General features: G+C 51.2%; 1 protein-coding gene across 1 annotated transcript in view; it reads left to right on the top strand.

Annotated features, from left to right (window-relative positions):
* Positions 1 to 8,092: 8,092 nt before the first annotated feature.
* mymk (myomaker, myoblast fusion factor) overlaps positions 8,093 to 12,893 on the top strand; it is a gene marked incomplete at its 5' end in the record, with an annotated part of 34,459 nt that continues 29,658 nt past the window's right edge. Inside the window, 5 exons of the mRNA XM_079251868.1 lie at positions 8,093 to 8,227; positions 8,360 to 8,474; positions 9,652 to 9,800; positions 9,879 to 9,995; positions 10,100 to 10,240. Of these exons, the coding sequence (XP_079107994.1) occupies positions 8,093 to 8,227; positions 8,360 to 8,474; positions 9,652 to 9,800; positions 9,879 to 9,995; positions 10,100 to 10,240 (657 nt within the window). The remainder of the gene's footprint in view (positions 8,228 to 8,359; positions 8,475 to 9,651; positions 9,801 to 9,878; positions 9,996 to 10,099; positions 10,241 to 12,893) is intronic.

The raw sequence follows: 12,893 nt of genomic DNA, 5'->3' as shown, positions 1-12,893 counted from the left end.
CTGTACCAAACCGTCTCCATACCGACCCATCCTGTACCAAACCGTCTCCATACCGACCCATCCTGTACCAAACCGTCTCTATAACAACCCATCCTGTACCAAACCGTCTCTATACCTTCACTTCCTGGACCAAACCGTCTCCATACCGACCCATCCTGTACCAAACCGTCTCTATAACAACCCATCCTGTACCAAACCGTCTCCATACCGACCCATCCTGTACCAAACCGTCTCCATAACAACCCATCCTGTACCAAACCGTCTCTATACCTTCACTTCCTGGACCGAACCGTCTCCATACCGACCCATCCTGTACCAAACCGTCTCCATACCGACCCATCCTGTACCAAACCGTCTCCATAACAACCCATCCTGTACCAAACCGTCTCCATAACAACCCATCCTGTACCAAACCGTCTCTATACCTTCACTTCCTGGACCGAACCGTCTCCATACCGACCCATCCTGTACCAAACCGTCTCCATACCGACCCATCCTGTACCAAACCGTCTCCATACCGACCCATCCTGTACCAAACCGTCTCTATAACAACCCATCCTGTACCAAACCGTCTCCATACCGACCCATCCTGTACCAAACCGTCTCCATAACAACCCATCCTGTACCAAACCGTCTCCATACCTTCACTTCCTGGACCGAACCGTCTCCATACCGACCCATCCTGTACCAAACCGTCTCCATACCTTCACTTCCTCGACCGAACCGTCTCCATACCTTCACTTCCTGTACCAAACCGTCTCCATACCGACCCATCCTGTACCAAACCGTCTCCATACCGACCCATCCTGTACCAAACCGTCTCCATACCGACCCATCCTGTACCAAACCGTCTCCATACCTTCACTTCCTGTACCAAACCGTCTCCATACCGACCCATCCTGTACCAAACCGTCTCCATACCGACCCATCCTGTACCAAACCGTCTCCATACCGACCCATCCTGTACCAAACCGTCTCCATACCTTCACTTCCTGGACCGAACCGTCTCCATACCGACCCATCCTGTACCAAACCGTCTCCATAACAACCCATCCTGTACCAAACCCTCTCCATAACAACCCATCCTGTACCAAACCGTCTCCATACCGACCCATCCTGTACCAAACCGTCTCCATAACAACCCATCCTGTACCAAACCGTCTCCATACCGACCCATCCTGTACCAAACCGTCTCCATAACAACCCATCCTGTACCAAACCGTCTCCATAACAACCCATCCTGTACCAAACCGTCTCCATAACAACCCATCCTGTACCAAACCGTCTCTATACCTTCACTTCCTGGACCGAACCGTCTCCATACCGACCCATCCTGTACCAAACCGTCTCCATACCTTCACTTCCTGGACCGAACCGTCTCCATACCGACCCATCCTGTACCAAACCGTCTCCATACCTTCACTTCCTCGACCGAACCGTCTCCATACCTTCACTTCCTGTACCAAACCGTCTCCATACCGACCCATCCTGTACCAAACCGTCTCCATACCGACCCATCCTGTACCAAACCGTCTCCATACCGACCCATCCTGTACCAAACCGTCTCCATACCTTCACTTCCTGTACCAAACCGTCTCCATACCGACCCATCCTGTACCAAACCGTCTCCATACCGACCCATCCTGTACCAAACCGTCTCCATACCGACCCATCCTGTACCAAACCGTCTCCATACCTTCACTTCCTGGACCGAACCGTCTCCATACCGACCCATCCTGTACCAAACCGTCTCCATAACAACCCATCCTGTACCAAACCCTCTCCATAACAACCCATCCTGTACCAAACCGTCTCCATACCGACCCATCCTGTACCAAACCGTCTCCATAACAACCCATCCTGTACCAAACCGTCTCCATACCGACCCATCCTGTACCAAACCGTCTCCATAACAACCCATCCTGTACCAAACCGTCTCCATAACAACCCATCCTGTACCAAACCGTCTCCATACCGACCCATCCTGTACCAAACCGTCTCCATACCGACCCATCCTGTACCAAACCGTCTCCATAATAAACCGTCCTGTACCAAACCGTCTCCATACCGATCCATCCTGTACCAAACCGTCTCCATACCGACCCATCCTGTACCAAACCGTCTCCATAACAACCCATCCTGTACCAAACCGTCTCCATACCGACCCATCCTGTACCAAACCGTCTCCATAACAACCCATCCTGTACCAAACCGTCTCCATACCGACCCATCCTGTACCAAACCGTCTCCATACCGACCCATCCTGTACCAAACCATCTCCATAACAACCCATCCTGTACCAAACCGTCTCCATACCGACCCATCCTGTACCAAACCGTCTCCATACCGATCCATCCTGTACCAAACCGTCTCCATACCTTCACTTCCTGGACCGAACCGTCTCCATACCGACCCATCCTGTACCAAACCGTCTCCATACCGATCCATCCTGTACCAAACCGTCTCCATAATAAACCGTCCTGTACCAAACCGTCTCCATACCGATCCATCCTGTACCAAACCGTCTCCATACCGATCCATCCTGTACCAAACCGTCTCCATAACAACCCATCATACACCAAACTGTCTCCATAATAAACCGTCCTGTCTCCATGACAACCTTACCTGTACTAAGCCACACCCGCTGGTGGCGCCAGGGTTCCATTAGTCCAGCATGTGGACAAACATGGAAGCAAGAACCTCATCAGCAGAACTGAACGTAACTACGAGGAGATCTACCAGCTGATCCGGTCATGTTTGCCCTCATTCTGATGGCAGTCTGGCCGTGAGCGCCGGGGACCGACTCGCACCCACAGAGGAGCCCAGCCATCACCTTTAAGGACGAGCCGCTTACAACTTCATTCATCAAATCAAGACTTTTTATCTGCTAAATTCAACATGTATGTTCCATTGACCAGTTCCGGATAGGAAGCCAATGGCAAGGTTTATGTTTGCAGAGACGGTCCCAGTAGATGTTCCCAGTAGACATTCCCAGTAGAGGCTACGGGTCGGCCTTTCCAAAACCATCAAGCTTTCCATGCTCAGTCCCATCAGCTCGGGTTTCTAAAACAGTCCAAAAATCTGAGGCGTGCAGCGCCACTCCTCCGTAACACTGCACCCTGTGTTGTTGCCTCAGGCCCTCCGAGCAGGTGCAGCAGCTGGGAGGACAACTGGGATCACGCAGAAACCCTCAGAGGGCAGAATGAAGTCAAACATGGCTTCACACACACAGCTGTCAGATAACACACAGTTCGGCTGAGATTTAACGGGCCGTTTCTCTCTGGTCTTCCAGGGCGCTGCTGCATGTTGACAGTCTGCCAATCACGACCTCCGATCAGCTTGTTTGGGGGAGTGGGTGGTCCGGGAACCTTAAAGCACATCGTTATACCGCAAGAGAAGGCCTTAGGGTTGTCGCCTTGAACGGCCTTCTCTTGGCAACGTCTGTCTGGAAGAAGGAAAATCTCTGGATTTTCGCTGTTTCATCAGCACTTCTCTCTACAACGTTCCCAGTATGTCCAACCTGGAGGCAGGAGTGAGTCTACCCCAGTAAGCATTACAAACATTAAAAGCTTTTTTTATCAGTTGATGTCAGCTTTATCCTCCTGTCGACTCAAACATTATCCATAGTCACCGTCTCAATCTACAGAAAGGATGTCGCTTATTTAACCACTTTATCAACACCTGATACTTTTAAGTGTCCATAGCTTCCATCTCCTCCGCACGAAACCCGACAACTGCTCATGGAAAACCTCATGAATATCGCTAAAAACCTTTTCTGCCCTCATGAGGTGGTTTTTCACACATGTCCATGCGGAAATATGTCGCAAAGTGTTCCTTGATGGGATGTGGGGGTAACATGATCAGCTCCTTTCAGGTAACGATGGGCGGGGGAGGAGACAGAAATTTCTTTACTAATAATTAAAAGAGAAATGAAACCGGCATGCTTTATAACAATCACCAGCAAAATTTTATTGTTTTAGAAAGAGAAACAAAGAAGAAAGCTTTGAAGAACCATGGAGAATCTGCAGTAGCGAGTGGAAAACCCTGAAACAATGCTGCTATCTAGCAATCTGGTGACCTGGCTACCTAGCAACTTGGCTACCTAGCTACCTGGCTACCTAGCAACCTGGCTACCTAGCGACCTGGCTACCTGGTGACCTGGCTACCTAGCAACCTGGATACCTGGCAACCTGGCTACCTAGCAACCTGGCTACCTGACAACCTGGCTACCTAGCAACCTGGCTACCTGGCAGCTGTAAATTCTGCAGCTTACCCACTCAAAGCAACTCAATGGAAACTCCTGAAAATCATAATTGTTTGTTATTTAAAAAATATTTCTTTTATTTTGCAAAACCTGGAATAGAAACACAGCTTAAGTCACTTCATATGTATCTATATAAATAAATATAACGTAAAGCTCCAAAACAGAGCGAATCCCCATAGACTCCCATGTTAAAAAGGCCATCCTGTTTACAGCAGAAATAAACATGTTTACAGCAGAAAAAGACATGTTTACAGCAGAAATAAACATGTTTACAGCAGAAATAAACATGTTTACAGCAGGAATAAACATGTTTACAGCAGAAATAAACATGTTTACAGCCTGGTACAAAAAAATTTAGGTTTAATTGGTTAGGTTTCATGATCACTGTGAATCATTTTAACCTCTCTATTTAGAGGCAATTTCATATAAAAATTCGGCACATTTAGGGGCGTGTACTTCTGATTGACAGGTATCCAATCTCCCGCTTCAAGAAGGAGGAATGCAGAACAACCGCGGTTTTTAGTCGATTAACAGCATGACTTAGCTTTACCATGCTTACCTCCGTTAGCTGGTTAGTTCTTTTAGCTTGAGGTTTGTTTGGTTAGCTCTTAGCTACAGGCAGGTCAGAGATCGCTAGATGTCACAGAGGCTCCGCCCATCTTTTTATACAGTCTATGAGATCGATTGAAGCAGCAGGAGATGATCAGTGTTTGGTTCTGACAATGGCGGCAGGAAAGTAGAAAGCATAATTACGTCACTCTTCCACAAGGCATCAGTGGATATTTTGGATGGATCTACTATAGGTGGAAACAGAGCGGTGATGTGGTCTCTGAGGGAGCCCAACTGGGACAGAACTGTCTGATCATTTAGATCCAGGACTTGAAATGGGCTGGTGTTGGCCAAGGATGACTCCCAGGCTGCAGAAGTCCTTTTAGGCAGGTCTAGAGGAAGTATCTGGCTGGTGTCCTCTGGATGTTTTGGTCAGATTATTCTGTAGCTGGTGGGAGAGCCGAGTGTGGACACAGCTGATGAAATGGGATTTGTGTGACACATTTCCCATTCTGATCAAAACAAATTTCATTTGTGGTGAAAATATTAATTTACCTCTAAAACTCCAGCAGGTCTTCATCATCAGTGTCTCTGGAATGGCAGTGTGTAACTCCATCAGAAGTTTTCCAGTATTTTATGTCCCGTCCAGGAGGTTTGCAATCCATTAAACTGAGATAACTCCAATATTTATCACATTTTCATCCCAAAAAAAATCAATATCACTTCTATGTCCCCAAGAGACCTCAGAAATTATGATTCCTGTCAGACTTTCCACCAATCAGAGAGCTTAAATTGATGGTCATGTCCAATCAGGAGCAGCCAAAGATCAACAAGTGATGAGAAAAGAGGAAAAATAAAGAATCTGGCTGGAAGGAAGCCACGACGTTGGAGGTGGTTTTCTGAGGATAGTAGATGAACAGTAGCAGAAATTACCAGAAATGAGGAAAAACTGTCTGAATGAAATGACTGGCAGACATTTAGTGCAGAATATAAAGATATTTCACAGTTTTGGTGTCTGATCAGAAGAAATCTGCAGAAACCTTTGTGTTTTTTCTGCAGCGGCGTTTTTAGCAGCGCTGGGTGGAAGTCAGCGGGGCGGCGGCTCGATGCTTCAACATCACGCACCACAACAAACACAAAGACAAGACAGCTGTTTTAACATCTTCTACAAGATTCCATCTGTTGAGGCAAAGCGGGCGGAGCTCGGCTACAACGTGATTTGTGAGAAACGGTGACTTTCGACGTTAACTTACATGAACAGGATGTTTTCTCAGGGACTGATTTGTAGGAGAGGTGTTGCCAGCAGATGCAGCGGTTTAATGAGGACGGACGTCTCTGAAGGGCTGAAAGACGAGCAGAGAGGAGTCAGACAGATAAAACTACAATCTGTTTCCAAATAGCAGAGCGCTAATGCCGTCTGTAGAAAGCTGGACTCGGTCACCGTACATTTTTCCTTCCATTCGCCAGTTGATATAAATTACCAGACTGGCCTCAAAGTGTTTCTAAAGAAGAACATGGAAAATATTTTGCCTCTCAAAGACAATCCGGTAATTTCCTTCCTATGTCTCGTCCACAACACGGCGTGGAACCTTTCGAAGGCCTTTCTGTGCAGAAAATCCTCTTCTGCATGTAAAGGACGAGAGTCCAGGCGTCAGTCAGCAGGTCGGAAAGACTGAACCAGATCAACATGGTGGATTAGGCTGGAAAAACCGCCAGATTTCTGGAGCAAACGTGGTCTGTCCAGACCACGTTTGCTCCCTAAACACCTCACAGAGCTGTCCGCACGGCGGTGGAGGGACCATGGTCTGGTCTAAATTAGGAACCCTTTGCATAGACGTATGTCTAGGAGTCTCCTGGCTTACCGACGGCCTGACGGGTCTCAGTTTGTCCCTCTGACCTGGTGGACCGACAAGCCTCCCCCTCAGTGAGCAGTACGTGAAGGTTGTCGAGATCTATAAGTACCTGGCGCCCACCATGGACGACAGACTGGACTGGAATCCAGATCTTCCTGTGCTGTGCATGAGAAGGAGAGGATCCGGCTCACAGATCCTTCGGTGTCTGCAGCCGGATGTCTGCTGTATGCCGGGGAAGCAGCAATGCTCACGGACTGGACCAAGCTGGACCGTTTTGTTTCAGTGTTTCAGACCAGAAACTTTATTTTATTTAAACAAATAAACAGAAATAGAGAATAAAACATGTTTTACTCTGAGCTTGAGCGTGACGTGTCATCGCGCTCTGAGGTTTGGAAGAAATATCCATGATTTCAGAATCAACTGAATTTTGTGTTTTATTATAGATGATGTAGATTTACAGTAAATATCATTTAAGTTGTAGAATGGCGGCTCTTCTGACGCCCCAGACAGCAGCTGAGTGTTGAACACGTTCCGGTTCCACAGAGATGAGCGTTGTGGTGCAGAGCTCCTCGTACTGAGGAGGTCCAATACGTCACACAGACAGCATCTCTGGATGACGTCCGTTGACTTTTTGTCCCTTACAGCGACCCTTACTTCATCATTCCTGAGTTTCAGAGCAGAAACCTGTATACACACACACATGACTTTACAGTGTCAGAATTACCAACAACAGTGAATTTTACAGTTTGGTTGTTTTTTATCATTTTTACTGTCTGAGAAAAAAAGCCGACATTCTAGTGGTTTTTCTGCTTTTAGGTTTCGAGAAGTTTATTTTATGGAACGCCCCCTTGAGATGTACCATCGCCTTTTCCAGGGGGTCCAAAAACATAAAACAAGACATTATAATCAACAATTACACAAATTATATGCAAAACAATATTTAGGATCCAGACAAAACTAGACAAACTTGCTCCACCTCTCCACACTGCTGCCCATGTTCAGATGGAAGACAGGGATGACTGAACGTGTCTGAAGTCCTTCTGCTCCTTTCCTGCTGAACACACTGATGTGTGTTTGTCTGATGGAAGCATGTAGAAGCTCTGCTTGGGCCGACCCCTGAACAGATGCTCCTTGTTGGCCTGAAATAGTCCCCAGCCTCGCTGCAGCCTGCTGGCGGTTTGCTAACAGCTGTCCACGCGTGACGCTGCGCTGACGCGTCCCGGCGGACACGGCAGCCGCTCGGACATTTAAACCTTAAAGGTCCAAGCGGGACGGATGGGCGTGTTCATGTCGGGCTGGATTCTCCCAGTCAGGATGAAGCTCTGAGCTCTGCTATCAGACATCACTTTCATCTGAACCTTCTCACGCCGTAGACGCAGAACCTGCAGGACGTCGTCTGCAAACCGGATCGGCCTTCTGTCCAGGCATGGGCGCCTTTATCGCCAAGATGTTGCTTCCCACCATCAGCAGCCTGGTGTTCCTGCCGACAGCCAGCGTCGCCGCCAAGCGGGGCTTCCACATGGAGGCCATGGTCTACTTCTTCACCATGTTCTTCACCGCGGTGAGACTTCTGTTTGTCACCAGGAGGAAAGCTTCCAGGTCTTCAGTCGGCCTCGGCTTCGTGCTGCTTTTAGGGAACGCCATGGTGACCTCCTTCCACACAGCCTGAACGGTTCCTCCCGTCTCCCCTCAGATCTACCACGCGTGTGACGGCCCGGGTCTCTCCATCCTCTGCTTCATGCGCTACGACATCCTGGAGTACTTCAGCGTCTACGCCACCGCGCTCTCCATGTGGGTCACGCTGATCGGTAAGACCTCGCTGAGCCGCGTCACCGAACACGTGATTCACATGTTCTAATATATTGTCTACATGTTCTCTACATGTTCTTCACATCTTTTTCACTTGTTCTTCAGATGTTCCAGACATGTTCTCCACATGTTCCTCACATGTTCTTCACATGTTGTTTACATGTTCTCTACACGTTCTTCACATCTTTTTCACATGTTCTCTTCATGTTCTTCACATGTTCCAGACATGTTCTCTCCATGTTCTTCACATGTTCCAGACATGTTCTCTACATGTTCTCTACATGTTCTTCACATGTTCCAGACATGTTCTCTACACGTTCTTCACGTTTTTCACATGTTTTTCACATGTTCTCTACATGTTCTTCACATGTTCCAGACATGTTCTCTCCATGTTCTTCACATGTTCCAGACATGTTCTCTACACGTTCTTCACGTTTTTCACATGTTCTCTACATGTTCTTCACATGTTCCAGACATGTTCTCTCCATGTTCTTCACATGTTCCAGACATGTTCTCTACATGTTCTTTGCATGTTCTTCACATGTTCCAGACATGTTCTCCACATGTTCTTTGCATGTTCTCCACATGTTCCATACATGTTCTCCACATGTTCTTTGCATGTTCTCCACATTTTTTCCACATGTTCTCTACGTGTTCTTCACATGTTGTTTACATGTTCTCTACATGTTCTTTGCATCTTTTTCACATGTTTTTCACATGTCCTTCACATGTTCTCTACATGTTCATGCACATGGTTTTATGTGAACCCTGCAGGTGGAAATCCCGGTAAACACCATGATGCATTCGGTTCCTCTCTTCTTCTGTCTGAACGTCGTTGTTTCTATGTGACTCCATGCTACCGTGTGATTGGCTGGTGCGACATCAGTGTAAACAGGAAGTAGAAGGTTTTATTGATGCACCAGGCGTCGTGGAGCCGAACAGCAGCTGTTCTCCACAGTTGTGGCGTCTCCAGCGCCTGCACACATATGTTCAGACATGCTTGTAGTTGTTCCATCATGCGCTCAGCCCCCCCCCCCCCCCCCCATCGCCCTGACCTTTACAGCTGAAGACAAATGTCGGACAGCTGAGGGACCGCCGTCACGACACGAGGCATCACTGCACTGCAACGGTTTGCCCAGGCGAGATGTGACTGATCCAGTATCCGTCTGGTTGCAGCTCTGGGAGACTTCGAGGAACCGCAGCGCTCCAGTATCACCATGTTTGGAGTGTTGACCATCGCTGTGAGGATCTACCAGGACCGCTGGGGGTACGGGATCTACTCTGGACCCATCGGCTCCGCCGTCTTCATCATCACTGTGAAATGGGTACGTGATGGTTTCTGGCGTCCTTCCCGCCTGCAGCGGCGTGGCGGCGGATGTTCTAACAGGTTTCTGCTGTTGCAGCTGCAGAAGATGAAACAGCTGAGGAAGGTCTACCCGGAGAAGACGGTCTACACGCAGCAGGTCGGTCCCGGCTGCTGCTTCGGGGCGCTGGCTCTGATGCTGCGTTTCTACTTTGAGGTGATTTTCCGTCTACTGAATGCCGACCCAGAAGCAGGCGCGCCGTGCATCATCATGTGAGACTGACGCTCGCCGTCTGCCATGTTGTTTTTCCTTGGCTGCAGGAGTGGGACTATGCCTACGTCCACAGCTTCTACCATCTGTCTCTGGCCGTGGCCTTCGTGCTGCTGCTGCCCAAGAGGAACCGATACGCAGGGACGGGACAAAACGCCGCCAGACTCAGCTGCCTGACGCTCTGCTGCTGCGTATGTTTCATGTCCTGTCAGGTCCTGGACTGAGCCTGGACTCGGACCGGACCAGTTCATATCCTGCTTTAGTGACCAAACATGGACGCCGTTCCAGGAGTTAGATTGCTCTGTACACTAGACTCGGTACAGGACTCGGTTCAGTTGGGGACCGGGACAGTCCGCTAGACTCGGTACAGGACTCGGTTCAGTTGGGGACCGGGACAGTCCGCTAGACTCGGTACAGGACTCGGTTCAGTTGGGGACCGGGACAGTCCGCTAGACTCGGTACCAAGCAGGACTCGGTTCAGTTGGGGACCGGGACAGTCCGCTAGACTCGGTACCAAGCAGGACTCGGTTCAGTTGGGGACCGGGACAGTCCGCTAGACTCGGTACAGGACTCGGTTCAGTTGGGGACCGGGACAGTCCGCTAGACTCGGTACAAAGCGGGACTCGGGTCAGTTGGGGACCGGGACAGTCCGCTAGACTCGGTACAAAGCGGGACTCGGGTCAGTTGGGGACCGGGACAGTCCGCTAGACTCGGTACGAAGCAGGACTCGGTTCAGTTGGGGACCGGGACAGTCCGCTAGACTCGGTACGAAGCGGGACTCAGTTCAGTTGGGGACCGGGACAGTCCGCTAGACTCGGTACAGGACTCGGTTCAGTTGGGGACCGGACAGTCCGCTAGACTCGGTACAGGACTCGGGTCAGTTGGGGACCGGGACAGTCCGCTAGACTCGGTACAGGACTCGGGTCAGTTGGGGACCGGGACAGTCCGCTAGACTCGGTACAGGACTCGGTTCAGTTGGGGACCGGGACAGTCCGCTAGACTCGGTACAGGACTCGGTTCAGTTGGGGACCGGGACAGTCCGCTAGACTCGGTACAGGACTCGGTTCAGTTGGGGACCGGGACAGTCCGCTAGACTCGGTACCAAGCAGGACTCGGTTCAGTTGGGGACCGGGACAGTCCGCTAGACTCGGTACCAAGCAGGACTCGGTTCAGTTGGGGACCGGGACAGTCCGCTAGACTCGGTACAGGACTCGGTTCAGTTGGGGACCGGGACAGTCCGCTAGACTCGGTACCAAGCAGGACTCGGTTCAGTTGGGGACCGGGACAGTCCGCTAGACTCGGTACCAAGCAGGACTCGGTTCAGTTGGGGACCGGGACAGTCCGCTAGACTCGGTACAGGACTCGGTTCAGTTGGGGACCGGGACAGTCCGCTAGACTCGGTACCAAGCAGGACTCGGTTCAGTTGGGGACCGGGACAGTCCGCTAGACTCGGTACCAAGCAGGACTCGGTTCAGTTGGGGACCGGGACAGTCCGCTAGACTCGGTACAAAGCGGGACTCGGGTCAGTTGGGGACCGGGACAGTCCGCTAGACTCGGTACGAAGCAGGACTCGGGTCAGTTGGGGACCGGGACAGTCCGCTAGACTCGGTACGAAGCGGGACTCAGTTCAGTTGGGGACCGGGACAGTCCGCTAGACTCGGTACAGGACTCGGTTCAGTTGGGGACCGGACAGTCCGCTAGACTCGGTACAGGACTCGGTTCAGTTGGGGACCGGGACAGTCCGCTAGACTCGGTACAGGACTCGGTTCAGTTGGGGACCGGGACACTCCGCTAGACTCGGTACGAAGCGGGACTCGGTTCAGTTGGGGACCGGGACAGTCCTCTAGACTCGGTACAGGACTCGGTTCAGTTGGGGACCGGGACAGTCCGCTAGACTCGGTACGATGCGGGACAGGACTCGGTTCAGTTGGGGACCGGGACAGTCCGCTAGACTCGGTACAGGACTCTGTTCAGTTGGGGACCGGGATGGTCCACTAGACTCGGTACGAAGCGGGACTCGGGTCAGTTGGGGACCGGGACAGTCCGCTAGACTCGGTACAGGACTCGGTTCAGTTGGGGACCGGACAGTCCGCTAGACTCGGTACAGGACTCGGGTCAGTTGGGGACCGGGACAGTCCGCTAGACTCGGTACAGGACTCGGTTCAGTTGGGGACCGGGACAGTCCGCTAGACTCGGTACAGGACTCGGTTCAGTTGGGGACCGGGACAGTCCGCTAGACTCGGTACCAAGCAGGACTCGGTTCAGTTGGGGACCGGGACAGTCCGCTAGACTCGGTACCAAGCAGGACTCGGTTCAGTTGGGGACCGGGACAGTCCGCTAGACTCGGTACAGGACTCGGTTCAGTTGGGGACCGGGACAGTCCGCTAGACTCGGTACCAAGCAGGACTCGGTTCAGTTGGGGACCGGGACAGTCCGCTAGACTCGGTACCAAGCAGGACTCGGTTCAGTTGGGGACCGGGACAGTCCGCTAGACTCGGTACAGGACTCGGTTCAGTTGGGGACCGGGACAGTCCGCTAGACTCGGTACCAAGCAGGACTCGGTTCAGTTGGGGACCGGGACAGTCCGCTAGACTCGGTACCAAGCAGGACTCGGTTCAGTTGGGGACCGGGACAGTCCGCTAGACTCGGTACGAAGCAGGACTCGGGTCAGTTGGGGACCGGGACAGTCCGCTAGACTCGGTACGAAGCGGGACTCAGTTCAGTTGGGGACCGGGACAGTCCGCTAGACTCGGTACAGGACTCGGTTCAGTTGGGGACCGGACAGTCCGCTAGACTCGGTACAGGACTCGGTTCAGTTGGGGACCGGGACAGTCCGCTAGACTC

The sequence above is a fragment of the Telmatherina bonti genome, assembly GCF_933228915.1.
Source record: "Telmatherina bonti genome assembly, chromosome: 13".
Taxonomy (NCBI): Eukaryota; Metazoa; Chordata; class Actinopteri; order Atheriniformes; family Telmatherinidae; genus Telmatherina; species Telmatherina bonti.
Note: the sequence above shows the minus strand (reverse complement) of the source record. Positions and strands in the feature narration are given on the sequence as shown.